General features: G+C 41.3%; 1 protein-coding gene across 3 annotated transcripts in view; it reads left to right on the top strand.

Annotated features, from left to right (window-relative positions):
- The window catches only part of gsk3ba (glycogen synthase kinase 3 beta, genome duplicate a), a 211654-nt gene that overhangs the window by 149018 nt on the left and 34746 nt on the right, over positions 1–27890 (top strand). For all 3 annotated transcript variants that reach the window (XR_010975847.1, XM_068040837.1, XM_068040838.1), the window contains 4 exons: positions 3527–3657; positions 10230–10336; positions 12827–12924; positions 13669–13764. Coding sequence is in view for 2 of the 3 variants with exons in the window: in XM_068040837.1 (XP_067896938.1) it covers positions 3527–3657; positions 10230–10336; positions 12827–12924; positions 13669–13764 (432 nt within the window). In the remaining variant the exon portion in view is untranslated. The remainder of the gene's footprint in view (positions 1–3526; positions 3658–10229; positions 10337–12826; positions 12925–13668; positions 13765–27890) is intronic.

Below are 27890 nucleotides of genomic sequence, written 5' to 3'. Positions count from 1 at the left end.
AAACTGTTTTAAAGTAATGGTGGAAATTAAGGACTTTACTTCTTAGTAAACGCAAGTTTGTTCTTAGCCTGAGAAATATAGTTCTTAAATGTGTTGTGTTGCACTGGTTCAGAGAGATTGAGAAGCAATGGTGGATATATATCAATGTTATTTCAAGTGCACCGCAGTAGAAAAGTTTATTATTTGTCGTGCAGCAGTGCTATCCCAGATGTTTAATGACAGGGGCAAGGAGTTACATAGGAAGCACAAGTTTCCTTATGGAAGTGGACTTCTGCAGGGAAAGAAGGGAGTAAAGCAAAGTGATCTAAATTGTAATATTCAATAGTGACTTGCATTTTTATAGTGCTGTAACACAGAAACATGCAAGATGCTTCATGGAGTGGTCAATGCAATAAATGTATGCTGAGCCAAAGGAGATGGTTTTGGCAGGTGTAACCATAAACTTGGCCAAAAAGTGGCTTCTAAGAAGGATCTTAAAGCAGGATAAGAGGGGAGAGTTTTTATTTGTTTGTGGGATATGTTTGTCGCTTGCTAGGCCAGCATTTATTGTCAATCCCTAATTGCCCTTGAACTGAGTGGCTTGTGAGGCCATTTCAGAGAGCATTTAAGAGTCAACCACATTGCTGTGGGCCTGGAGTTACATATAGGCCAGACCAGGTAAGGACAGCAAATTTTCTTCCCTAAAGGACATTAGTGAACCAGATGAGTCTTTACAACAATCGACAATGGTTTCATGGTCACCATTAGACTAGCTTTTAATTCCAGGTTTATTAACTGAATTCAGATTTTGCCATCTGCCATGGTGGGATTCGAACTCATGTCCCTAGAGCATTAGCCTGGTCTCTGGATTGCTAGTCCAGTGTGGAGATGGAATTTGACTGTAGGGTTTAAATTGCTGAGCTGCCAAAGTTGAGATGAGAGGAAGATGCACAACAATCCAGAATCAGGGCTGCAGCTTTTTTGGGGTGAAGTGGGGTTTTGTGAACAGTTAGAGAGCTGGAGTTTACAGAGCCAAGGAGGGGTGAAGCCATAAAGGGATTTTAAATCTCAGGTTTTGGGACAGGGGTGCAAGGACAGTGCTGATGGGGTGAGTGTGATGGGATATGGAGTCAGAAGATTAGCTGGGGTTGAATAAGGTTCGAATAGTATTTTTTTTAATTTTAATTTCTTAAGTCATAGCCATGTGGCACAGAAGTAGGCCATTCAGTCCACTGAGTCCATGTCAGCTCTCTGGAGCAATCCAGTCAATCCCATTCCCCCATTTTATCACCATAGCCCTGCAAGTTTATTTCCCTCAAGTGCCAATCCAATTTCCTTTTGAAATCATTAATTGTCTCTGCTTCCACCACCCTCGTAGGCAACGAGTTCTGGATCATTACCACTCGCTGCGTAAAAATGTTCTTCCCCACATCCCCACATATCTCTTGCACACAACGTTAAATCTGAGTCCCCTAGTCCTTCTACCATCAACTAATGGGAATAGTTTTGCTTTGCCTACCATATCTAAACCTGTCATAATCTTGCACACCTCCATCAGATCTCCCCTCAGCTTTCTTTACACCAAAGAGAACAACTCCATCTTCTCCAACCTAACCTTGTAGCTCATTCCTGAACTATTCTGGTAAATCTCCTTTGCATCTTAAGGACCTTCACATCCTTTCTAATGTGTATTGACCAGAACTAGATGCAATATCTAGTTGTGGCCTGATCAGAGCTCTATAAAGGTTCAGCATAACTTCCCTGCTGTTGTACTCGATACCTCTATTTATGAAGCTCAAGATCCTAATCTCTCTCTTTCGCTCTCTTTCTCGCTCTCTGCGTTGTAATATCCAAGTCATTTATATATATTTTTAAAAAGCAATGGACATAGCACCGACCCTTGGGGAACACCACTGTCTACCATCCTCTTGTATGAAAAACAACCATGTAGAGCTGGATGTCTTCAGCGTACATGTGAAAGCTGAGCCATGTAGTCAGATAATGTTAGCATGGGGCAAGGCCAAAGAAGAAGAGATGCCAAACAAAGATCTTTGGGGGAACCAGAAGTAACAGTGCAGTGGCCATTAGTGATGTTCTTACTATGAATTGGTAAAAGTGGAACCTAGTGAGGGTAGTGCCACTATGCTGGAGCTGCTTTGAAGGAGGATGGTGTGTTAAGTGTCATTTTGATTTTGGTAGCAGAGGTGGAAATCTGATTGGAGAGTTGTAAACTTGGAGGTGCAGGAAAGTTGCCCACTGATTTGGGAGGTCATTAGGGAGTAAAGGGAGATTGGAAGCTGGGCCTCCAGTACCTAGCCCAAGTGGCCATTTTTCATGTGTGACTAAATGGGTATTGGCAGGCTGTTGAATCCTGTCCTTAACCAAAGCCTATTTAGTGCACTTCCTATTGGAGTTGATAGATGGTGATCTGGAATAGGGACGTTTTGCGCACTCCTTTCTTAATCCAGGTGTGTTTAGACTGTTTATAGTGTTCTTATCATTGCTCTAGCTGAGACCAGCTAACTACTCAGTGAAGACCAAGGATTGAAACTGGAACTTGATCTGTCATCCAGCTCGCAGCCTTAACATGTAGCAATAGTTTTGTAACACAAGGTCAGGAATAGACCCATTTCAAACATTTATTACCTAGCTTAAGGTGACGTCAATATGGCATGCATAAGATAAGCACGCAGTTTCAGCTTTTCAAAATCCATTTTGGTGCTACCAAATAAACATGTCAATTGCCTAGCTTAATTTCAGATATAAAGTTTGTGTCTTACCACATCTCAAAATGCTTCGTGTACAGTGAATTATTTTTAAGTGCAGTGACAGTTGTGTAGGCAAGCCCAGCAGCTAATTTGTACGCAGCAAGGAGTTGAATAACTAGATAATTTACTTGTAGTTTTTCAGTGAGAACTGTTAACTAGGGCACTTGCAGAATTCCCTACACTTTTTCTATTAAAAATAATGGGATCAATAATAACGGCCAGATTCAGCTGCATAGGTTACTGGAACCTCCTTTCAACTTTTCGTCCAAAGAATAGCACTTCCTACAATGTAGTACTCACTGCTTTGGTGTGATTGTGCTCAAGTCCTGGAATTGGCGAACCCACAAACCTCTGAGTCGAGAGTACTAGCGAGGCTAATCTGAATGTCAGTTCAAATGTGTGCACTACTGTATTTTAATTTGACAGATTATTAAATGCCATAGAGTAAAGCATGAGATGCTAGTTTTGAGATGTTCAACAGAGCCTTGTATTTTCAAGTAGAGGGAAGGCAGAAGGAGTTCTCTCCCTGTCAGCATTCCTCCCTCAACCAACACCAGCAAAAACAGGTTGTCTGGTCGGTTATTTTCTGTTTGTGGGATGTTGCTTTGTGCAAATTGGGTGCTGCATTTCCTCCATAACTTGGTTATAAAACATTTTTAGATGTCTTGAGAACATCATAATACGCTTCATAAATGCAATTCTTTCCGTTTCTAACTTGTATAGTCAAAGCTAAAGATTCTGTTCTAATAATTGATGAAAATTCTTTTTCTTTTTAATAGTTGTATATGTATCAGCTGTTCCGGAGTTTAGCCTACATCCATTCCTTTGGAATTTGCCATCGAGATATCAAACCACAGAATCTGCTGCTTGATCCTGAAACAGCTGTCCTAAAACTCTGTGACTTTGGAAGGTAAGTGATCGAAATAATCTTTGTTGTACTCCATTAGTTAACAAATGTGTGGGAGTGGTGGAGGCCTGTGGTAAAGGAAGCCCTAGCTTTTATTTAACTTTAAGTTCGCTGATGCTTAATGAGTAAATGCATCAGCTAGTGTATTACTGATGCATACAGATCTCAAAGGCTCCATTTTTAAGGTTCCACCAGATCAGATTTCCTGCTGATTTGCTATCCAACTATTCCTTCTAGATGGACTGAATTGCCTCCTTTTGTGACATATATGACTATGTAAATGACTGTGTAGGTATCACATGGAGCAAGATCAGGCCTGGCAGAAATGCTTCACTTTTTTCCCCTACCCCAAACATACGTAATCAAATTACCTGTCGATATTCAATGTCTGGATTCAGGCATACAAATGAACACCAAGGTGAAGTGCTTGAGACCCACTGGCACCTTGTAATAGTTGAATTCTGTATGAAGCAATATCTCAGGATAGTTGCAAACAAAAAGCAAGTTAGTACGGAGGGGAAAAACTTTCTATTATAGAGTGAAGGTTCAAAATAAAGTTCTCTGACCAAAGGAGTTAGAGATTTCTATCAATTGGAAGAAAAGTGAGGAACATAAGTAGTGACTTTATGGTGAAATTTCTTTCTCTTCAAAATTGGATTGCCTTATTGGCTGGATTTGTACAATCCTACATAGAATTGACAGCACAGAAACAGGCCATTCGACCCAACTTAGCTGTGCAGATGTCCATTCAGTCCAACTGGTCTGTGTGGATGTTTATGTTCCGCACAAGCCTTCTCTCGCTCTTCACCTAACCCTGAAAGCATATCCTTTTATTACTTTTTCCCTCATGTAGTTGTCTTATGTGTATCTATGCTATTCGCCTCGACTACTCCATCTGTTTGCAAATTTCACATTGTAACCACACTCTGCATAAAGACATTTCTTCTGAAGTCCTTGGTGGACTAATAAAGTGATGGAAGGGGGTCGTCGACAGTGCTGTCAAGCAGCACTTGCTTAGCAATAATCTCACTGACGCTCTGTTTGAGTGCTGCCTGGGTCACTCAGCTCCTGACCTCATTACAACCTTTGTCCAAACATGGATAAAAGAGCTGAACTCGAGGTGAGGTGAGAGTGACTGCCCTTGGCATTAAGGCAGCATTTGACTGAGTATGGCATCAAGGAGCCTTAGCAATACTGGAGTCAATGAGAATCGGGAGGAAAACTCTCCGCAGGTTGGAGTCAGACATAGCGCAAAGAAAGATGGTTGTGGTTGTTGGAGGTCAATCATCTCAGTGCTAGGACATCACTGCAGGCGTTCCTCAAGGTAGTGTTCTAGGCCCAACCATCTTCAGCTGTCTCATCAGTGACCTTCCTTCAATCATAAGGTCACAAGTGGGGATGTTTGCTGATTGCACAATGTTCACCATTTGCGACTGCTCAGATACCTGAAGCAGTCTACGTAGAAATGCAGCAAGACCTGGACAATATATCTCTCCTCCTCCCCCAACCATCACATAATCTGGTGACAGTAGAGTTTGATCTGCAGAAAATGTTATGCCATTTAAGTGCCAAGCTGTGACCATTTCCCTTAATGTTCAATGGCATTACCATTGCAGAAGCCCCTATCAACATTCTGGGGCTTACCATTGACCAGAAACTGAACTGGACCAGCCACATAAATACCGTGGCTACATGAGCAGGTCAGAGGCTAGGAATTCTGCGATGAGTAACTCCCCTCCTGTCTCCCCAATGCCTGTCCACCATCTGCAAGGCACAAGTCAGAAGTGTGATGGAATACTCTCCTACTTGCCTGGATGAGTGCAGCTCAAGCAGCACTCAAGAAGCTCGACACCATCTAGGACAATGCAGCCTGCTTGATTGGCACCCAATCCACCACCTTCAACGTTCACTCCCTTCATCACTGCACAGTGGCAGCAGTGTGTACCATCTACAAGATGCACTGCAGCGAGTCACCAAGCCTCCTTTGACAGCATCTTCCAAGCCCACAACCTCTGTAACCTAGAAGGACAAGGGCAGCAGATGCATGGGAACACCACCACCTGCAAGTTCCCCTCCAAGCCACACGCCATCCTGACTTGGACCTATATTGCCATTCCTTCACTGTCGCTGAGTCAAGATACTGGAACTCCCTTCCTAACAGCACTGTGGGTGTACCTATACCCCAAGAACTGCAGCAGTTCGAGAAGGCAGCACACCACCACCTTCTCTGACAATTAGGGATGGGCAATAAGTGCTGGCATAGCCAGCGGCGTCCACATCCCATGAACGAATTAAAAAAAAAAAAAATCCCCAAGCCCTTTTATAATTTTCAAGACTTCTTGGGTCACCCTGCAGCTTTTCTCAAGAAAAGTGCCCTAGCCTATTCAGTCTTTCTGTTTTCATCCTGTCGATCTTTTTTGCACGCTCTCCGGTGCTTCTATATCCTTTTTGTAGTATGGAGACCAGAACTGTGCATAGTATTCGAATTGTGGTCTAATTAAGATTCTATGCAAGTTAAATGTAATCTCTCTGCTTTTTTCAATTTTATTCTTCTAGAAATGTACACCAGTGCTTTGTTTACATTTATGGCCTTATTAACCTGCATTACTACTTTTGATGATTTGTGAATTTGTGCCCCAAGATCCCTTTGCTCCTCTACTCCATTTAGGCTCATGTTTTCCAAGGCATGTGTGGCTTCCTTATTCCTCTTACATAATAGCCTCAATACATAATTTATAACTTAATCCAAGCATAAATTGATTAGAACTGTACAAGGGAGAAAAAAGCATTTGCATCTTTTTCAAGATGAATTTGCTGCTATTTAAGTTGAACTAGTCAGTGTTATGAAATGGAACGCTTTCCACTTTATTAGGCAGCCATAAGTTAGTTAAAACTCTGACTAGATGCATGATGAAGTTCTCTCTCCAGTGGTTCAACGGTATCTTAATCCAACCCTCAACAGTTTCCTCCCTCTCCATGTAATGACAGGCTAGACAGTGATCAAAATATTAGTACCTAAAGGTCAGAGTTGCCTGGCATTTTTTTTTAAACTTAATTTAATTGTGAATTATATTGCTGTAAGTTTCCAGTGATACTTCTTTCTGTAATCTCTCTTCTCCCCCAATCATCTCACAATCTGGTGACCGTAGTTTGATCTGCAGAATAATTATTGTCTTCACATTGTGGTCCTCATTTATTTCTGTGTCTGATGAGACCCTTTCTGTAGAGCGTTCCATCATTATTCACAAGTTAATTATAGAAAAGCTTAACAGGTTAGCAACTTGCCCAGTGTTGATTATCCTGCCTATGTGTGAACCACATTACTTCCCTCTGAGGCAAAGTTGCAACTTCCATCTTCCACATTTGTTGTACCTGTAAATAATAGAACGTGCTGCAGCATGTGATTGAGGAGAGAGTCATCTGGTGACTCTTATGTCTTTTTTGGTGGCTTGCCATTAGATTTTCTCCAATTATTGGCAAATGTCTACTTTCTATATCTGCAGGAAAATATTTGCTTTGCGATATTCTAGTACAATGCAATCTCGTCTAACTTTCTTTATGTATATACGTATTTCAAATGTTTGATTAATTGAAATATCAACAGTCATTGGTTTTAAAGATTAGGAAAATTTAACTGGTGCTTGCTTGTGCTTCAATATGAGCAGATCCAGGCCTATCGGCTCTGAAAGTTTTAGTTGACATCTCTGGCTTTCATTGCATGTGAGCTCCCAGTGTCTATGTTGAGTCTGTGACTGCACTCAAAACCTGCTTGCATTGCCTTGCTATGTTGCACAACTTTCAAAATACTAAGTCAAGTGTAATTTTATTTTCTGACAAGAATGCGTGAACCCAGTGCTGCCAAATTATTAGATGTCAACTGTATGACTCTTCCAAGAAGTACATGCTGAAGCTCCGTGTCAGCCTTGGTTCAATGGTAGCACTCTCAGCCCTGAGAGTTTCTGATGAAGGGTCATCGATCTGAAGCATTAACTCCATTTCTGTCTTCACAGATGCTGCCTGACCTGTTGTGTATTTCTAGCATTTTCTGTTTTTATTTCAGATTTTCAGCATCTGCATTTTTTTGCTTTTGTCTTGTGGGTTTGGGTCTTGCTTCAGCAACTTGAGCATATAACCTAGCCTGACACTCAGTGGAAAACTGAGAGGATGCTGCACTGTCAAAGGTGTGATCTTTCAGATGAGATGTTAAACCAAACAATCATTCTGCTCTCAGGTGCACATAAAAGAACAAGAAAGTTCTCCATGGTCTCTTAGCCAGTATTTATCCCTCAACCAACATCACTAATAAATAGATTATCTGGTCACTTCATTGCTGCTTGTGGGACCTTGTGCACATATATGCTGTTGCATTTTCCAACATTACAACAATGACTACACTTAAAGTGCTTTAGGATTTCCTGAGTCATGAAAGGTGGTATATACGTACTAAATTTAAAAAAAATCTAATTTAGATAAGTCTTTCGAAGAAAATTGCCTTGTTTGTGCAACATTATGGGTTGTCTTATGCTGCAGAGGATCTTTTGGAGCTTTTAAATGATAAATGGAGAGTACCAACTTTTTGAATTTGTATGGCTGCGGCTACCACGTTCAGAATTGATACTAGTGACCAATACTTTCTGGACCGAGAAGAGTTCCAGCTAGGAAATGGCACTGTTGCAATAGTTTCCATAACGCACGGTACATAAACTGGCTTGAAGTAAGTGAAATTTGTCTGTCCCCAAATTATTTCTTGGATTGCGTGCACAACTGTTTTTTTTTATTTTTGTAGGATGTGGGCATCACTGGCAAGGCCAGCATTTATTGCCCTCGAAGGTGGTGATGAGCAGCCGCCTTGAACTGCTGCAGTCATATGGTGTAGATAGACCCACAGTGCAGTTAGGAAGGCAATTCCAAAATTCTGACCCAGTGACCATGATGGAATGGTGATATAGTTCCAAGTCAGGATGGTGTGTGACTTGGAGGGGAACTTGCAGATGATGGTGTTCCCATGCACCTGCTGCCCTTGCGCTTCTAGGGGGTAGGGATCATGGATTTCAAAGGCATTGCGATGAAGTTTTGGAGAGTTGCTGCAGTGTATCTTGTAGATGGTACACACTGCTACCACAATGCATTGTGGTGGAGGGAGTGAATATTTAAGGTGGTGGATAGGATGCTTATCTGGTCAGTTGCTTTGTCCTGGATTCTGTAGAGCTCCTTGATGTCACACTAGATCAAGGGCAGTCACTGTCACTTGCCCTCTGGAACTGGGAGTTTTTTTTCTATGTTTGGAAAGGCTGTAATGTGGTCTGGAGCCTAGTAGTCCTGTTGGAACCCATACTAAGCATCGGTGAGCAGGTTATTGGTAAGTAAGTGCTGCTTGATTACACTGATGACTGCACTGTCCATCACTTTGCTGATGATTTAAAGTAGATTGAAGGGGCAGTAATTGGTTGAATTGGATTTTCCCTGCTTTTTGTGGACAATACATACCTGGGCAATTTTCCACTTTGTCAGAATGATGCCAGTGTTGTAGCTGTACTGGAACAGCACCGCTAAGGGCTCTGCTATCTCTGGAGCACAAGTCTTCAGCATTACAACCGGGCTGTTGTTAGGGCCCATAGCTTTTGCTGTTTCCAGTATGCTTAGCTATTCCTTGATATCACATGGAGTGAATGGAATTGATTGAAGACTAGCATCTGTGATGCTGGGGACCTCAGGAGGCAGCTGAGTTGCAGTGCAATTGTTGGCCAAAAATAAGGCAGAGTCGGAAACAAGGTGGCAGATACCTTCAATTGGAGTTGAATCAATCTGCATGAAAAGATCCTCCACAGATTAATATCTTTGAAAGAAGTTGTTACATGGCAATAGAACTCTTCATGGCATCCTATCTCTTGTACTGAGTCCAAGATGATAGCCCTGAGCAGGCTGTCTATCAATCTCATGATGAGAATTCCTATATATATTTCTTCTTCGCAGTTCCTTTGTAGAAATGATTTGGTTAAGTTTAGCAGATCATTTTCTTAAAGGGCTTTTCTAAGATTCAGATGTCCCGATTTTGTATCAAATCAAGGAGACTGTGGAAAACAGCATTAAGTTTTATTATTTTTGCCTGTGAACACATTCCCCTCTGCAAAGATTCAGATGCAGAAGTTAGCCATAATTTGCCACGATCAATGTTGAACTATGCTGTAGTCTGAAAATTTCAGACATGCCCATTGATGATCCTTTACTTTCCTGCTGTACAGGTAGCCATCTGCAACTTATGCCACCTGGTGTACAAAAACGTGTTCACATTGCAACTTCTGAAATGAAAAGAATATGAGTTTAAAAGTTGTACATTTGGAACAAGGATGAAATTGCAGAAGTATTCAGCCCCAAAATCTCATTCAAGGCTGTAATATTTCATAATATTTATTTCCATGCTGTATGTTGTAGAAATGTATGCTGAAAATTGATATCAAATTTGATTTCATGTCTTAAGGTTAGTCTTTAAATTGTTTTTAGACAGCTTGATTTAAAAAAAATATATATTTTTATTCATTTGTACAGCGTTTTTACTGTCTAAACTTTTATTTCAGTGCAAAGCAATTGGTGCGTGGTGAACCAAATGTTTCTTATATCTGCTCACGGTACTACAGGGCGCCTGAGTTGATCTTTGGTGCCACGGATTATACCTCTAGTATAGGTGAGTTTTGTTAAAATATTTGGGCGTTTGCTGGCTTACATGTTCAATCAAATCTCTGCAACAGGTAGCCTTGAAATATCGTACGTCATGATTGCTGGGTATTTCCTGTATTACAGCAGCTGCTTAACTCACACCTTGCTCTTGGAAACTGATTCATTCTTGGGAGTGTCAGTTCACAGAGCCTGTGGAATGAGACACCGCTAGTAACTGGATGAGTGGGTAATAGTGAGGGTGAAGTTAAATGGGTGATTGTGCCAATGAACCCTGAACAAGAAAGCTATGATGGGTAGCAGTCAGGGCGCTTAATACTTTTAATTAAGAGCAATAAAAATCTAGTTTCGTTGCACGAGAAGCCTGCTCACTATATTTAAAAACAAAGTAAGGCAGAGCTGTAAATTTGCTTCTCAAGGAAGCTAGAGCTCACTTTATTAAGGACATCATCGTGAAAAAATTTTTTTTAAAGTTCATGTTTCAACTCTTTGGTTGACAGTATGATCCAAGCTGGATGTCCATTTGTAGGGAAGCAAGGCTCTTGCTGTTGTATTAAGAGTTTCAGTCTATGGACTTAATATCTTTAGCTCTGGGGCTGACCCAATATTCTGTTCTTTTGGGGTTTCATGGATCTGTATTTGCACAGGTCCAGTATAGGGAGTAAATGGAGGGTAGTAAGACGCTGAAGAGTTTTTCTGATACTAAATCTACTTGCCAAAGAATACTCATATGCAGCATTTTGATATGCCAATAACACTCAGGCCTAGAGGTTTCCTCCTTGGGCACAACCTGGAAGTTAGAACCAAAAATTTTCCAATGTCGTGCCCATTTTTCCAATGCCATGTTATGCTCAAGTATCCTCCCAATCTTAAGGTCCACCCAAACCTAACATGGGTGGAAATCAGTATAAACACTTGAGCCCAAGCAAAGTGCTGTACCCAGACCATATATTTCCTATTTAAGTAGGAAAATGTTTAACTTTTTAGCTCATTTCATCATCCTTCATGCGCATTAGACACTGCATGTTTATGAACTTGCAACTGGGTTAATGTTTCAATTTTGGATGTCACTTATTATGTCATTAAAAATCCTCTCAAAAGCACAAAATACAGGGCATGCCTCAGTGAAGATAAACTTTTAAAATTGCAATTAAGCACCAGGAAAATGACGCTTGTGCTTAGAAATCTGATCGCATTGTTGAAACTCCGAAAAAGTGGGTTTGAGAGTTGGGTGAGTGGCCAGTTTTGTGGGTGGAGATTCAATCTGACACAGGTTTTGATGGATGGATGTAAAAGATCAAGGAGACTTGACTCAATTTTAGATTTTTTTTTTAGATTTAGAGATACAGCACTGAAACAGGCCCTTCGGCCCACCGAGTCTGTGCCGACCATTAACCACCCATTTATACTAATCCTACACTAATCCCATATTCCTACCACATCCCCACCTTTCCCTATGTTCCCCTATCACCTACCTATACTAGGGGCAATTTATAATGGCCAATTTACCTATCAACCTGCAAGTCTTTTGGCTGTGGGAGGAAACTGGAGCACCCGGAGGAAACCCACGCAGACACGGGGAGAACTTGCAAACTCCACACAGGCAGTACCCAGAATTGAACCCGGGTCGCTGGAGCTGTGAGGCTGCGGTGCTAACCACTGTGCCACCCAAAATTCTGCCATCTTTCAAGCCATGTATTTTGTTTGCGCCAACTTGCACTTTGCGTGCAAAGGTGGAGCAAACTCCAGGCTTAGCTGTTTAGTTCATGAACTCAGCTCTGAGGATTTTGATATATTGCTTCCAGTAAGTGTTTTGAGCCTTTTAGGAAGTTAACAAATCTATGGAAATAAGATATTGGTTGAAAGCTGTTGTGCAGGCTGGAACATCTATGAGGAGTATCTTCAGTCTGTGCAAAAGTATATTCAAACTTGGTGCCAGCTCCGCAATTTCCTGAATCTCCAGGAGGCAGGAAAAGCACTCATTTCAAGTCTTTTAATGTTGTTTGGCATCGTAACGTTATAAGCTACAGGGAGGAGCCAACTGTATCTCAGACTGGCTCCATTCAATTCAATGGGGGAAGCATTTCAGAATGTCCTGGGAATTGATCTAGTGCTGCTGATCCTTTCGTTTAAAAATAATTTAGTAGCTGGATACTGCTGCAAATTCAACTGCTCGAGCATTTACCAACCTCGCAGCTCTGGATAGATTTGAAATGCTGTTTCCATTTGAAATGAATGGAGCCAAAGCATGAAACCCCTCCCATTAGTAAACAGCATAGCTGAGAAGAGATAGAGATTTAAAATGCCGTGCGGCCAGAAAATGAACAAAGTTTTAGAATTAGTAAGTTATTTCGGATCTTGTTTTCAGATGGAGTGAGCACTGACATCGCTCCAAAGTGAATCTAATACTAGTTAAGATCACTTCTATATAAAAAACAAAATAATGCTATTGCAGCACTGCTCTGAAAATTAACTGCTTATCTTGATTTCACGTTTGTAGATGTATGGTCAGCTGGCTGCGTGTTAGCGGAGCTATTGCTAGGACAACCCATCTTCCCTGGTGACAGTGGTGTTGATCAGCTGGTAGAAATTATAAAGGTATGATGCCAATTATCTAAATACTTAAGTGTGCTCATTTCTAAATGGTTTGTTTTATGATCGTTTTACCTCTCTGTAGCTTTCTCTCTTTCCCACAGCCTACTCAACTACATTGGATGGTTTTAAACTTATTACAGCACTGGTCTACAAAAATCTGATTATTCAGTTTGACAGTGATGGTGCATAAAAATAATTCACTGCTCATCACTTGAAACACATTTTCTGCCACTTCATTCAGCTTTTTCTACCTTGACACTACTTGGAGCCTTGAGGTAGTTCTTAATTGTCTAAAGTCAGTGATTTACTTCGCACGCATGGATGTACACTTCATGGAAGTTGTTTAAACCAGCTGATTTTCTATCCAATTTTGCCATGTGAAAGCAGCTCTTTTTTTCTGAAAACTGATTTTCTTATATATTTGCGTGAGTTACTTATGATCAAAATGGCAATGCGATGATCAGTAGGTGATCCCAGCCTTCTGAGATTGCTGTTTGTATATGGTTGAACTTGTTTCAAAGAATGGGGCCATACCTATGGTTGATAATCTAACATCCTTATGGACATTTGCTGAAAACTGGATCATGCCATCTTAAGTGGCCAGTTTTCATATCCTAGATGCAAAGAGGGCACGTTGAACATTAGTGATCAGCTTGTTGGTAATTGTATCATCTAATGAATTGTATTCTTGTATAATAATTCATCAGATTATACAATACATGAGATTTATTACATGTTTGCTTCCAGGTCCTGGGAACGCCAACAAGGGAGCAAATCAGAGAGATGAATCCCAACTACACTGAGTTCAAATTCCCACAGATCAAGGCACATCCTTGGACTAAGGTAAGCAAAAGCAAGTTGTTTCGGTAGTGGCACTGAGCCTCATTTAGTAGGCCAGGAACTGGTGGTAACCCAGTTGGGGACAGATGCTAAATACTAGAGTTTGGGAATCTGACACGAGAAGCTACCATGAAAAACTTTTTTGACCCCTAATATATAAGTTTTTAAATAAAACTTCTCCGGGGCGGTATAGACCTATATTTAGTTGCCAGTTCCTTTTCCCGTCTGATATTCTATTAAGGAGATAAAATCTTCAATAAACATGAATAATTGTTTTTGGATATTGAAAAGTGCACTCATGTCACATCCATTTATCCTTGTACCATAAATTGGGAATGATCAGGATTTGCATTCCTTAATGTTTTTCTGTTGAGCAGGTCTTTAATAATTCACATTTGTATTAACCTATGCAGCACATATGAAGTTTTAAGAACTTCAGCATTAAGCACATTTTAGGTCTTGCACAATTGCAAATCATTGCATGTGGACTTTCTGAAAATAACTTCTTGATAAATTTTGTGCTCATTAAATTGAAAGGTTTTACTGTTGGGTCAGTGCTGGGGAGTGAATTTTTGTTTCTATTCTGGCCCCAAGTCTGAATTATGAAGTCCTGGGTTGTGAACTACTAGTATAGAGTCAAAGTCTTTTATTATGTCTGAAAACTATATCTCAATAATATACATTCTATTATACTTGAATGATGTTTCAGTTTCCCACTTCTGATAATTCCCTTGAGTAGACTTGTGTTTCGGATGCATGTCCAATGCACCCCGAGTTGAGATTGCCTAAGTTAATTTTACTTGGGGCTCTTAACTGGCAAGGGGTTGAAGGACAGAAGACACCATTGTGCCTATAGTCTAAACTAGATTTCAAACTTGGCGTACTAACCCACTATCATCAGCTGCACAAGTACCCAGAGTCAGAGATATCAGATTATATATTAAACAATCTTTCACTGGATCGGTGTAGTGCTGTTCTGAAACAAAGCATGTAACAACAGCAACTATGAAGCCAAACACTGTTGTGTACACTTCTAGAATATAGAATAGAAATTGCATTTGTGTGGTAGGAGCAACATTGGGATTGAACAGACTCTGCAATTGCATGGTGCCCCAAGCCACTAAGAGTCCTGAGTGGGTACAGTAAAAGATCACCTATGCTTCATGTATATAGTTCCTTCTCCCCTCAAGTAAAAGGGGATAGTTACTGGATGAATGAGTGATTGCAAGGAAATGATTAAGTGTGTTGCTTGAGTGAGAGTAAAAGGGATGAGTTACTGATTGAATGAGTGAATCAGAAAGTGAGAGAGAGTGTGACTGCATACTAGAGAGAAATTGTGAAAGTGAGACGGGGAATAAATGTGTATGAGTAAAGGGGTGAGTGAGAAGCTGAGTTAGAGGGAACAAATGAGAGTTTGAGTGAACACAAGAGTGTGCATCAGTGAGTGAGGGAGAACGAGTGTGAGTCGGTGAGTGATAGCAAAAGTCGTGATCCAGGGGACATGCAGCAGCCTGCAGTGGGCTACAGCCTCAGCACTTGCCTTCTCACATACCCCACTCATTCTCCCACAGTCATGGCTGAGGTGGGAGAAGGAGAAGACGGAATTAATTTCTTACAAACTGGTAAGTACTGCTTGACTACTCAGCATACAAGACCTCACTGCAGCTAAAGCACGAAGGACTAGTTTCTAAGTTATATGGCTCATATACTGAAATAGCATAAGTGTTTTAAGTGTTTTATGACCTTTGTAATCGATTCACATCATTTACTCCTGTGTTATGCATTTATCATTTTGTCAACTATTTTTGTACTGCCTATTGTAAACATTCCTTTTCTTGGTTGCACATGTGCAGATTTGACACCAGATTACATAGGTAGCATTTAATATTGTTTAGTAGGGGCCTCAAACGGAACCTTTGCACCGGGTCCTCTGCAACTGGGTATTAACAAGTAGAGGCTGAAATCTGATTTTCAGGTCTAATTATTTAGCTATTAGTGAGTTCCACCTAAAACATGCATGTGAATTTGAGGTCTTCTAGTTGTCCACTGGTAATAATCTGCCACTCTTCTGGGTGAAAGTCTAAAGCATGCCAAAACTTTTTAAAAATAAGTTTAAATATTTATCAATAGAAAAGTAATATTTTATAACCTAATCTTTAGAGTAATCACATTTATAGCCACTTATGAGGCATAAGACTTTCACACAATCTGGTTATTCCTACATAATCCATATTTTTATTAGGTAATAAGGCAGGAGCTTCAGTAAAAAAAAATTCACAGTAAACTAGGGTCTCTGGTGGTGTGATGTTCTACCTAGCTGTTAACTTCTGTAAGAACTTAAAGCATGGAATGAGAAAGGAAGTCCTTTCATTTCACACTCGCTCTGCAGTTTGCCCGAATGTTTACTTTTACTCAAGCTATTGCAAGCTGATACTGATGGAGTAAACAGGAGCAATTGTTTTAAATTCAAGTCCATGAAAGAAGTCTAGAAATTAAACCACAAACTTAATCTGATTTATTTGGACTGATATGTTTCTTGTGGTCTTAAATTTCTTTTAAGACTTGTTACTGAGTTTGGATTTATTTCAGCAGAGTTTGTAAATTGCATATTCTAGTCAAGCCACCTTATTTAATTCAACATGAGGACAAACCCAATGTTTGTACATAAAATAATGCTTTTCAGCTTGGGAAATTACAGTGCCTTAGGTATGGTTTTTCTTATTCTTTGAATGTAGTTCAACCTCCACATGCCTCTTGGTCTTCTGTCTGACCCGCTAAAATCTTTGGCCTTCCTATTTTTCTGTACAGTTAACATCCTGCCATTGCTCAGTTTCCATGATGCCACATACTGTCAAAAGCTGAGGTAATCTTTTAGAATGAGTTCTATATGCAACAAGGTTAAATGAAGACAATAGTATTGGTTCATTGGAAGCATTGCAGCTATCCTGAAAATATTCAATGGCCACAAATACAGTTTCACATGAGTTCCTTGGATGCTGCCACCATCGTCTACAAGACATTCCTTCTAACTGTCTCCAGTCTTCAAACTTACTTCCGCGGCAGAGTTCAGGTAATTTAAGAATTGAAAGTAGGAACTTCCTTTAGCTCAGTACCAACAATAACAGCTTGTATTTGTATAGCACCTTTAACTTCAAAAAACATTGCAAGGTGTTTCACGGGAACATAAATGACACAAATTGATACCGAACCAAAGGAGGAGAAATTCGGACATGTGAGGTAGGTTTTAAGGAACATTTTAAAGGAGAATGGAAAGGCACAGAGGTTAAGGGCGAAATTCTAGAACCTGGGGCTCAGACAACCAAAGGCATATCTGCCAAAGGAGAAGTAAAAATAAGTGAGGGATGCACGAGAAGCCAGATTTGGAGGATGGTTGTAGGGTTAGAACTAGGGAGGGGTTTAAACATGAGGGTAAGGATTTTGAAATATAAGTATTGCAGGAATGGGAGCCAACATAGGTCATCAAGTGCAGAGGTGTTGGATGAATGGAACTTGGTAAAAGTAAGGATATGGCAGCAGAGTTTTGAATGAACTTCAGTTTTTAGTTGGTGGAACATGGCAGCCAACCAGGAGAGCATTTGAATAGTCATCCAGTGATAACAAAAGCCTAGATGAGGGTTTCCGTGGCGGACGGGCTGATGCAGGGGCGAAGACAGGCGAATTAGGGAAGTGGAAGAAGGCGGTCTTTGTGATAAAGAGGGTATGTGGTTAGAAACCCGGCTTAGGGTCACATCTGATGCCGAGGTTACATATGTTTTAGTTTTAGCCTAAGGCATTGGCCGGGGAGGGGCACGGAATTGGTGACTCGGGAAGAGTTTGTAGCAGGGACTGAAGATGATGGCTTTGGTCTTCCCAGTATTTAATAGGAAATTTCAGCACATCAGGGACTGGATGTCAGAGAGTTAGAGCTATGTGCAGTCAGTGTACGTGTGGAGCCGAGCTGGTTTCGGATGTTGTCATTGAGTGGCAGTATGTGTCAATGAAAAATGAGTCCCAGGTATTTATGAAAGTGCTTCTGTTTTTTGTTAAAATATTTTTGAGGAATTCATAGTCAAACTTAAGAAATATAAGGACCATTTTTTTTCAAGAATGTCATCAAGAGGACATGATTCTGAGTCTGGATGTGCACCTCAAGTGCCATAAGCTGCAGGGCTATGGACCAAGTGCTGGAAGGTGGGATTAGAATAGGTGGATCATTTTTTGGCCGGCATAGCCTCGATGGGCCAAGTGACCTCTTTTTGTATCTTAAACTTTCTATAGTTTCTATGACATTGAAAGAACATGTTTGGCAACTATATTTACTGGTTGTCACATGACTCAAGTTAAATGTAGAACAGAAACCCTGGCAACTAGCGAAGATATGGGCAGAGCAGTGACAGTCGCACGCCCCTTGACAGGACAAGCCTGGGAGCAGCAGCATGCACCCGAGAGAGCAGCAAACTCACAAGCTTTTGGTGGTAGTGTCAGTGTTTACCTTCTGGAATTTGATGAAGTTAAAGCCTGCTGCTGAAGAAGTGTCACGGAGGAAGAGACCAGATTCTTGGTGAATGTTTCAAGAGTCAAGCCTGCAGAAGGAGAAGAGAATTCCCAAGGAAGGACAGAAGACCACAACCCAGCTCAGCTTTCCAGCACCTTTTGAAAAGAGCCTGAGAAGTCCACTGTGTCAACTCATCTCGCCTCCTGTATTTGAAGAAAAGCCTGCTGAATTAATTCTCAATGCCGCCCGAAAAGAACTGTTCTAAAAGATCCCAGTGACCCGTCTACGTGTACTCGGAGGCTAGACTGTGTGCCAGTTTTGGAACACAAATATTTCATCAGTTTTCTTAAAGAATGAGCAAGTATTCAGCCCAAGTGCTTTTTGTCTGTAACAGAACTCCGAACAAAAATCCCTTTTATTTTTTCGGTTAACCAGTGTATATATGTGTGTGTGTCAGGGGCTAAAGTAAAAAGGGAAGTTTAAAATTTTAATCTGTATGTTTATGCTTTACTTAATTATTGGTTAAGACTTGTTTTATAATCTGATAATTTTGTTGTTTATTAAAGAAACCTGTTTGGTGTGTTTTATTCTGGGAAAATTAGAGTATATGATTGACCCTATCAGTCAGTAAGAAAATTTTTTAATATATTTTGTGACCTGTGAAGAAGTGGAGCTAGAATAAACAGTTCACTCTACCCGCCTCGGTCGTAACAAATAATTGGGCGCTCTTGCTGGGATAAACCCAACACCGACAATGTACAATTGTAAGTGGAGTAATAATAATTGAAAAAGGAAAAATGAAAAGAACCAAGTTTCTTGTGCAATATAATAAAGTTTACTCCACTGGAATGTTTATTTTTATTTTATTTTTTTTATTTAGAGATACAGCACTGAATGTTGCTGCGACTTTTTTGGGGAAGGAGGATGTATCCTTGAGTGATCTGAGACACTTAACCAAGGTTAAACTAAAGGATTTGGCAGAACCGTTGGTGCATTAAAACCAGGAGCTAAGAAAGCAGACGTAATTGAAGTAATTGCATACCATTTGAAATTGGAAGAAGGCGGCAAACCGGAGGGTAGTGCAGTTGAATTAGCTAAAATTCAGTTACAAATTTAAAAAAAACTTGAGTAGGAAAGAGATTTGAAAAAACTTGAGTTTGAAAAATAATTGACAATGAAAAAACTTGAACGAGAATTTCAAAGAGAAGGAAGGGAATTCAGAATTTAAAAGCTGGAACTAAGACAACAGGGAAGCCTTGACTTTAAGGAAAATTTGGCTGAAGAAAGATCTGGCTCCAGCCCAGGACCCAGTGGAGAGGTTTAAATTTGTACAAGCCCTCCCTAAGTTTAAGGAAAGGGATGTAGAGGCATTTTTCATATTTTTTGAAAAGATAGCCAAACAGATGAATTGGCCAAAGGAAAGCTGGCCACTGCTTATGCAAAACAGGTTGATGGGCAGAGCTCATGAAGTTTATGCCATGCTTTCTGAGGAAGCTTCTGCAGATTGAGATGGCAAAAAAGGATATTTTCGCCGTGTACGAGTTGGTCCCTGAAGCATATAGGCAGAAGTTTTAGAACCTCCGGAGATTGGTTGGGCAGACTTGTACAGAATTTGAGGGTAAAGCAGATTAATTTTGATCGTTGAATATGGGCACTAAAGATGAAAGTCACGTATGAGAACCTTTGGGAACTAATTCTCCTGGAAGAATTTAAACATTCACTCCCTCCGTTAGTAAGAATCCATGTAGACATCCAGAAGGTTTCAATGGCCAGACAGGCAGCGGGGATTGCTGATGATTGAGCTTGTGTAGAAGCCCAAACCCTTTGTCTGTCACCCCCACCTACCCGCGAAGGATAGAATGTGGGAGACTGAAAGGAAGGCAAGTAGCCAGGGACAGCTGGGAGATAAGTTACGAGTTAAAGAGACAGAACAGTTGCAGGAAAAGGTCCAGGAATTTTTCCTTCATATGTAGTAACCCTAGCAATGGTTAAACAAGTTCCATTGTCAGAGGTAAAAGTGGCACCACAGACAGTCGAATATCTGAAAATATCTTTGGGGATAGATAATCTGAAGGAAATGTTTAATAAGTCTTCTCTGATCACGGCTCGGCAAGCTAATCCAGAGTTAAATAAAGTGACACAATCAGCTCTAACAAAAGCTGAGGCAAAAGGAGTTCCAGAAGGCTATTGTATTAAAAGTGGGATTCTGATGAAGTGGAGACCTCCACACAGACTTGTGGATGAAGAATAGATGGTAGTTTATCAGACAGCAGTACCGCCAAAGCATTGCTGAACTTAGTGAGGTGAGAGTGACTGCCTTTGACATCAAGGCAGCATTTGACCGAGTATAGATTCGAGGAGCCCTAGCAAAACTGAAATCAATGTGAATCGGGGGGAAAACTCTCCACTGGTTGGAGTCATACCTAGCGCAAAGGAAGATCGTTGTGGTTGTTGGATGTCAGTCGTCTCCGCTCCAGGACATCATTGCAGGAGTTCCTCAGGGTAGTGTCCTAAGCCCAGCCATCTTCAGCTGCTTCATCAATGACCTTCCTTCAATCATAAGGTCAGAAGTGGGGATGTTCGTGGATGATTGCACGACGTTCAGCACCATTCGTGATTCCTCAGATACTGAAGCGGTCCGTGTAGAAATGCAGCAAGACCTGGACAATATCCAGGCTTGGGCTGATAAGTGGCAAGTAACATTTGCGCCACACAAGTGCCAGGTAATGACCATCTCCAACAAGAGAGAATCTAACCATCTCCCCTTGACATTCAATGGCATTACCATTGCTGAATCCCCCGCTATCAACATCCTGGGGCTACCATTGACCAGAAACTGAACTGGAGTAGCCATATAAATACTGTGGCTACAAGAGCAGGTCAGAGGCTCGGAATACTGCAGCGATTAACTCACTACCTGACTCCCCAAAGCCTGTCCCATCTACAAGACACAAGTCAGGAATGTGATGGAATACTCTCCTCTTTCCTGGATGGGTGCAGCTCCAACAACACTGAAGAAACTCTACACCATTCAGGACAAAGCAGCCCGCTTGATTGGCAGCCCATTCACGAACATTCACTCCCTCCACCACCGACGCACAGTGGCAGTAGTGTGTACCATCTATAAGATGCACTGCAGCAATGCACCAAGGCTCCTTAGCACCTTCCAAACCCGCGACCTCTACCAACCAGAAGGACAAGGGCAGTAAATGCGTGGGAACACCACCACCTGCAAGTTCCCCTCCAAGTCACACACCATCCTGACTTGGAACTATATTGCCGTTCCTTCACTGTCACTGGGTCACAATCCTGGCGCTCCCTTCCTACCTCCCATGGACTGCAGCGGTTCAAGAAGGCAGCTCACCACCACCTTCTCAAGGGCAATTAGGGATGGGCAATAAATGCTGGCTTAGCCAGCGACTCCCACATCCCATGAATGAATTAAAAAAAAAACTATTGAGGATAGTGCATGAAATCCCTATAGCGGGACATGTGAGGATCCGGAAGACCAAATCATGTATAAGTCGACATTTCTATTGGCCAGGTCTTTCCAAGGACGTGGTGCAGTTTTGTAAAACATGCCATACATGCCAGATTGTGGCGAAAACAGCAATTGGCCAAAAAAAACGGCACTTCTAATTCCCATACCAGTTTTTGGGGAACCATTTAGTAGGGTGTTGGTAAACTGTGTAGGACCCTTACCGAAAACAAAAGTGGGACACCAATATATACTCACTATCATGGATATGGCTACTCTGTTCCCAGAGGTCATTCCCTTGAGAACAGTTTCTGCTAAGGTAGTAGAGAAGTTAACCCAGTTTTTCAGTAGATATGGATTATTGATTGAGATTCAGTCTGATCAAGGATCCAATTTTATGTCGAAAATTTTTTTGGGACGTATTGGGTAAAAAAAAAACAGTTAAGGTCTTCAGCTTACCACCCACAGACACGAGGAGCTTTAGAATGGTACCATCAGACCCTCAAAACAATGATCAGGGCATACTGTCATGAATATCCCCATGATTGGGATAAAGGGTTAGAATTTCATTGTTTGCCACTAGGGATTCACCTAATGAATCTACAGATTTTAGTCCTTTTGCATTAGTTTATGGACATGAGATAAGAGGTCCTCTAAAACTAATTAAAAGAGATTTTTAGAACAGAGGGATGAATGTGCTGTGCTAGATTATGTATCTGTGTTCCTGGAGCAGCTCACGAGAGCCTGCAAAGTGGCTCAGCAGCACCCTAACACTTCCCAAACAACTATGGTGAAATGGACAGACAAGCATGCTAAGACCCGAACATTTCAACCAGGGGATGAAATGTTAGTATTACTGCCTTTACAGGGTAAACCATTGAAAGTGCGGTTCAGTGGTCCATATAAATTGGTCAAGAGAATTAGTGATCACAACATGGTAGAATTTCAAATTCAGTTTGAGGGTGAGCAACTCCGGTCTCAAACCAGTGTCCTCAACTTAAACAAGGGCAATTATGGAGGTATGAAGAAAGAGTTGTCTAAAGTGGGTTGGGAAAATATACTAAGGGGAAGGTCAGTGGATGAGCAGTAGCAGACATTTAAGCAGATATTTCATAACGCTCAGCAAAAATTTATCTTGGTCGAAAAGAATGATTTGATGAGAAGGATGAGAACTACAGAACCTGTAGTTAACAAAGGCGGTCAAGGAGAGTGTCCAATCAAAAACTAAGGCATACAAAGCAGCGAAAACTAGTGATAGGCCAGAGGATTGGGAATATTTCAGGAACCAGCAGCGGATGACTAAAAAAGCTAATAAAGAGGGAGAAAATTGATTATGAAAGTACATTGGCAGGAAATATAAAAACAAACAGCAAGAGCTTCTACGAGTATATAAAAAGAGAGTAACTAAAGTGAGTGTGGGACCCTCTGAGGATGCGACTGGAGAATCGATAACGGGGAACAGGGAAATGGCAAATAATTTAAAACATATTTTGCATCGGTCTTCATGGTGGAGGACACTAGAAACATCCCACAGATATCAGATAAGCAAGGAGCTAATGGGCGGAAAGATCTTGTAACAGTCTGTATCACGTGGGGCAAAGTATTTGATAAACTAATGGGATTAAAGGCTGGCAAGTCGCCAGGACCTAATGGCCAGCATCCAAGGGTTTTAAAAGAAGTGTCTGCAGAGATAGTGGAGGCATTGGTCGAAATATTCCAGAACTCACTGTATTCTGGGAAGTTCCCAGCGGATTGGAAAACCACTAATGTGACACCCCTGTTCAAGAAGGGAGGGAGGCAAAAAGCAGGAAACTATAGGCCAGTTGGCCTAACATCAGTTGTTGGGAAAATGCTAGAGTCCATTATTAAGGAAGAAATAGGACATTTAGAAAAGCTTAACGCAATCAAACAGCATGGTTTTGTGAAAGGGAAATCATGTTTGACAAATTTGCTTGTTCTTTGAGGATATAGCAAGCAGAGTTGATAAAGGGTAACCGGTAGATGGTGGTGTATCTGGATTTCCGGAAGGCATTCGATAAGGTGCCACGTAAAAGATTATTGCACAAGATAGAAGCTCACGGTATTGGGGGTAATGTATTAGCATGGATTGAGGATTGGTTAACACACAGAAGACAGAGTTGAGGTTAATGGGTCCTTTTCAGGTTGGAAAGAGGTAACTAGTGGAGTGCTACAAGGATCGGTCCTAGGGCCTCAATTATTTACTAGCTATATTAATGACTTAGAGGAGGGGGCAGAGTGTAATAGATACAGATTTGCTGACAAAACAAAAATAGGTGGGAGGGCATGTTGTGATGAGAACATAAGGAATCTGCAAGGGGATATGGATAGGTTGAGTGAGTGGGCAAAAACTTGACAGATGGAGTTTAATGTAGGAAAGTGTGAGGTCATGCAGTTTGGTAAGAAGAATCCTACCAAAAGGCAGACTATTATTTAAATGGAGAGAGACTCCAAAAAAGTGCAGCACAGAAGGATCTTGGTGTTCTTGTGCATGAAACACAAAAAGTTAGCATGCAGGTGCAGCAAGTAATTAAGAAGGCAAATTGAATTTTGGCCCTTATTGCTCGGGGGTTGGAGTTTAAAAATCAGGAAGTCTTGTTACAACTGTAAAGGGTGTTGGTGAGGCTGCAGCTGGAGTACTGTGTGTATAGTTTTGGTCCCCATATTTAAGAAAGGATATACTGGCATTGGAGGCAGTTCAAAAGAGATTCACTAGACTGAATCCTGGGATGAAGGGATTGACTTATCAAAATTGGCTAAACAGGTTAGGCCTTTATTCATTAGAGTTTCGTAGAAGAAGGGGTGATCTTACTGAAACGTACAAGATTCTGAGGGGGCTTGACAGGGTATATGTTGAGAAGATGTTTCCACTTGTGGGGGAATTTTGAATTAGGGGACATAGTTACAGAATAAGGGGACACTCATTTAAAACTGAGATGTGAAAGGAATTTCTTCTCTCAGGTTAATGATTGTCTGGAATTCTCTACCCCAGGGAGTTGTGGAGGCTAAATCACAAAGTATTTAAAGAGGAGGTAGATAGATTTTTGAAATATCGGTGAGTTGTGAGCTATGAGGAGCTGGCACGAAAGAGGAGTTGAGGTCAGGGGCAGATCAGCTATGATCTTATTGAATGGTGGGGCAGGCTTGGCGGGTTGAATGGCCTACTCCTCCTATTTCTTATGTTCTTATGTAAATTATTTGACACCCCAGATGCTTGAAGGAGTATTGGCTATTTCATATCAATATGTTAAAACCCATATGTTAAAACCTTATTATCGCTGAGAGGAGGATAAGCAAGCACAGGTATGTCGGGTGGTAGGGAGAGTGAAGAATGAAAGGGATAAGGAGGATGAGGCAGAAGGAGGCATAGACAGTAGGGGTGTGCAAAGGAAACCCGACCCAAGTCCGAATGCTGGACCCGGAAGCCCGACCCGACCCGAAGCCGACACATGCCGTCGGATCCCGTCGGGGTCAGGTCAGGTACCAATGTACTGATGTAAAGGCATGCCACCCAACCCGGCTCTGACGGGTCCCGGCGACATATGCCAGGGTCGGCTCGGACTTCCGGGTCCAGCATTCGGGCTTGCGTCAGGTTTCCTTTGCATGCCTCTAATAGATAGTTCTCAAGTTGAGCCTCCTGCTATCCGGTTAGCTAATACTGAATTGCTAGGGAGATTGGACACTATGCTTTCATACTTAGATGCACAACAACAGGAAGACCTAACAAGGCAATCACAGCAGTTAAGAGTCTGCAGAGATAAGCCAGGACGTACAAGTTTAGCCACACAATGTGGATGTAGGGGATTCTGTTCCTATAAAACAGCAACCTTACTGCTTAAGTCCAGAGAAACAGGCCCAGGTAAAAGCAAAAATCCAAACATGCTGGAGAACCACCTAATAGAATCCAGTCAAAGCAGCTGGAGTTCACCAGTAGCATTAGTGCTTAAACCTGATGGTTCAACTCGACTTTGCATAGACTACAAAAAAGTTAATCAAGTAACAAAGGCAGACTCCTACCCAATACCTTGCTTGGAAGACTGTATTGACAGAGTGGGCAGTGCCATGTTTCTTACAACAGTAGAATTGTTCAAGGGATACTGGCAAGTTTCTTTAACACGCCGATCTAAAGAAATATCCGCTTATGTCACACCAGCCAGTCTTTTCCAGTGCCGAGTGATGCCATTCAGGCTAGGGGTTGCCGCAGCCTCTTTTCAGAGACTAGTGAGCCAAGTGGTAGCCAGTGTTCCTAACTGTATGGTTTACCTTGATGTGCTGGTCTACAGTAACACTTTGAACAACTGGGAGACTCTGTAAGGTTGCAGTCGGCTGATTTGCTGATGAGCTTCGTGCAAAAATTTAAAAACCAGAATGTCAGACTTACCGCTTAAAGATTATCCACATTGCAGGCAAAAATAATGTTATTGCGGATGCTTTATCGAGAATCTAACTTTGTTTTTTGAGTTATCTGAATGAAAAGAGGGTGCAGAGCAGAATTGTATTAACTACAAGAAAAAAGTGAATGAGTATGAGTGTGAAAATGTGTTTTAACATTTTCATCTATTTTTCCCACACTTTGTAATGAAACGCATTTAAAAATGGTGTTTAATTCCTCCAAGGATGAAGGTGTTATGAAAGTGCAGCTGTTTTTTTGTTATTTTTTGAGGAATTCATAGTCAAGCTGAAGAAATGTTGGACCAGTTTTTTTTTCCAAGGGGGTCATCAAGAAGACACTGAAAGAACTTGGTTAGGCAACAATATTTATTGGTCGTCACATGACTCGAGTTAAATGTAGAACAGAAACCCTGGTAACTGGGGAAGATGTGAGCAGAGACGTGAGAGTCGTATGCCCCTTGACAGGACAAGCCCGGGGGCAGCAGTGCGCATCTGAGAGAGCAGCAAACTCAAGTTTTTGGTGGTAGGTAATGTCATTGTTTACTTTCTGGAATGTGATAAAGGTGGCACCTGCTGCTGAAGTGTCACAGAGGAAGAGACCAGAGTCTTGCTGAACGTTTGAAGAGTCAAGCCTGTAGAAGAAGAGAATTCCCAAGGAAGGACAGAAGACCACAACCCAGCTCAGCTTTCCAGCACCTCTCTCAAAGACCCTGAGAAGTCCACTGTGTCAACTCATCCCGTCTCCTGTCTTTAAAGAAAAGCCTGCTAAATTAACTCTCTATGTCGACTGAAAAGAACTGTTCTAAAAGATCCCAGTGACCTGTCTGCATGTACTCAGAGGCCAGACTGTATGCCAGTTTTGGAACACAATATATCTCATCTGCTGTTTTCTTCAAGAATGAGCAAGTATTCAGCCCAAGTGCTTTTTGGTCGTAATAGAGCTCTGAACAAAAATCTCTTTTTTACCAGTTAACAGGTGTGTGTGTGTGTCTGAGAGGCTACGGTAAAAGGGAAACTTTAAAATTTCAATCTGTGTGTTTATGCTTTACTTCATTACTGGTTAAGATGTGTTTTATAATCTGATAATTTCGTTTATTAATGAAACCTGGTTGGTGTGTTTTATTCTGGGAAAAATAGAATATCAGTCAGTGCGGAAAAAATTTAAATTTATGTTGTTAACTGTGGAGAAGTGGAATTAAAATAAGCAGTGCATTCCTCCCGCCTCAGTTGTTACAAAGGGTAGATCCGTGGGGAACTCGAGAAGTAACAGTGGGGTGACGGGAAGAAAAACCGTTATAGGAGATTTATTTGCTATGACTGGATAGGTAAAAGTGAAACTAGGCAAAGGTCACATTCTGGTGAACAAAGGAGGAAAGATGTTGCAAGAGAATGGTTTGGTCAACTGTGTTGCAGACAGATTGAGAAGGGTAAAGAGGGATAATACATCACAGTCACCTGGGATGTCATTTGAGACTTTGATTAGGACAATTTCATTGCTGTAGCAGGGGCAGAAACCTAATAGGAGTGATTCAAACATAGAATTGTGGAAAGTTGGTCACAAATTTCGGAGGTGACAACTCATTAAAGGGCATTGGAAGAACAAAGGAAGGTTGGAGATGGGGTGGTAGTTCACACAGCCAGATAGGACAAGGCTGAGTATTTTGAAGAGGCGGGTGGTGACGGCAGATTTGAAAAGAAGAGGACAGATTCTGAGGAGAGAACAGTTAACGTGGGAGCCAGGAAGAG

Source organism: Heterodontus francisci, chromosome 10 (assembly GCF_036365525.1).
Source record: "Heterodontus francisci isolate sHetFra1 chromosome 10, sHetFra1.hap1, whole genome shotgun sequence".
Lineage (NCBI taxonomy): Eukaryota > Metazoa > Chordata > Chondrichthyes > Heterodontiformes > Heterodontidae > Heterodontus > Heterodontus francisci.
The sequence above is the reverse complement of the archived record's forward strand: the minus strand, read 5'-3'. Positions and strand labels throughout refer to the sequence as shown.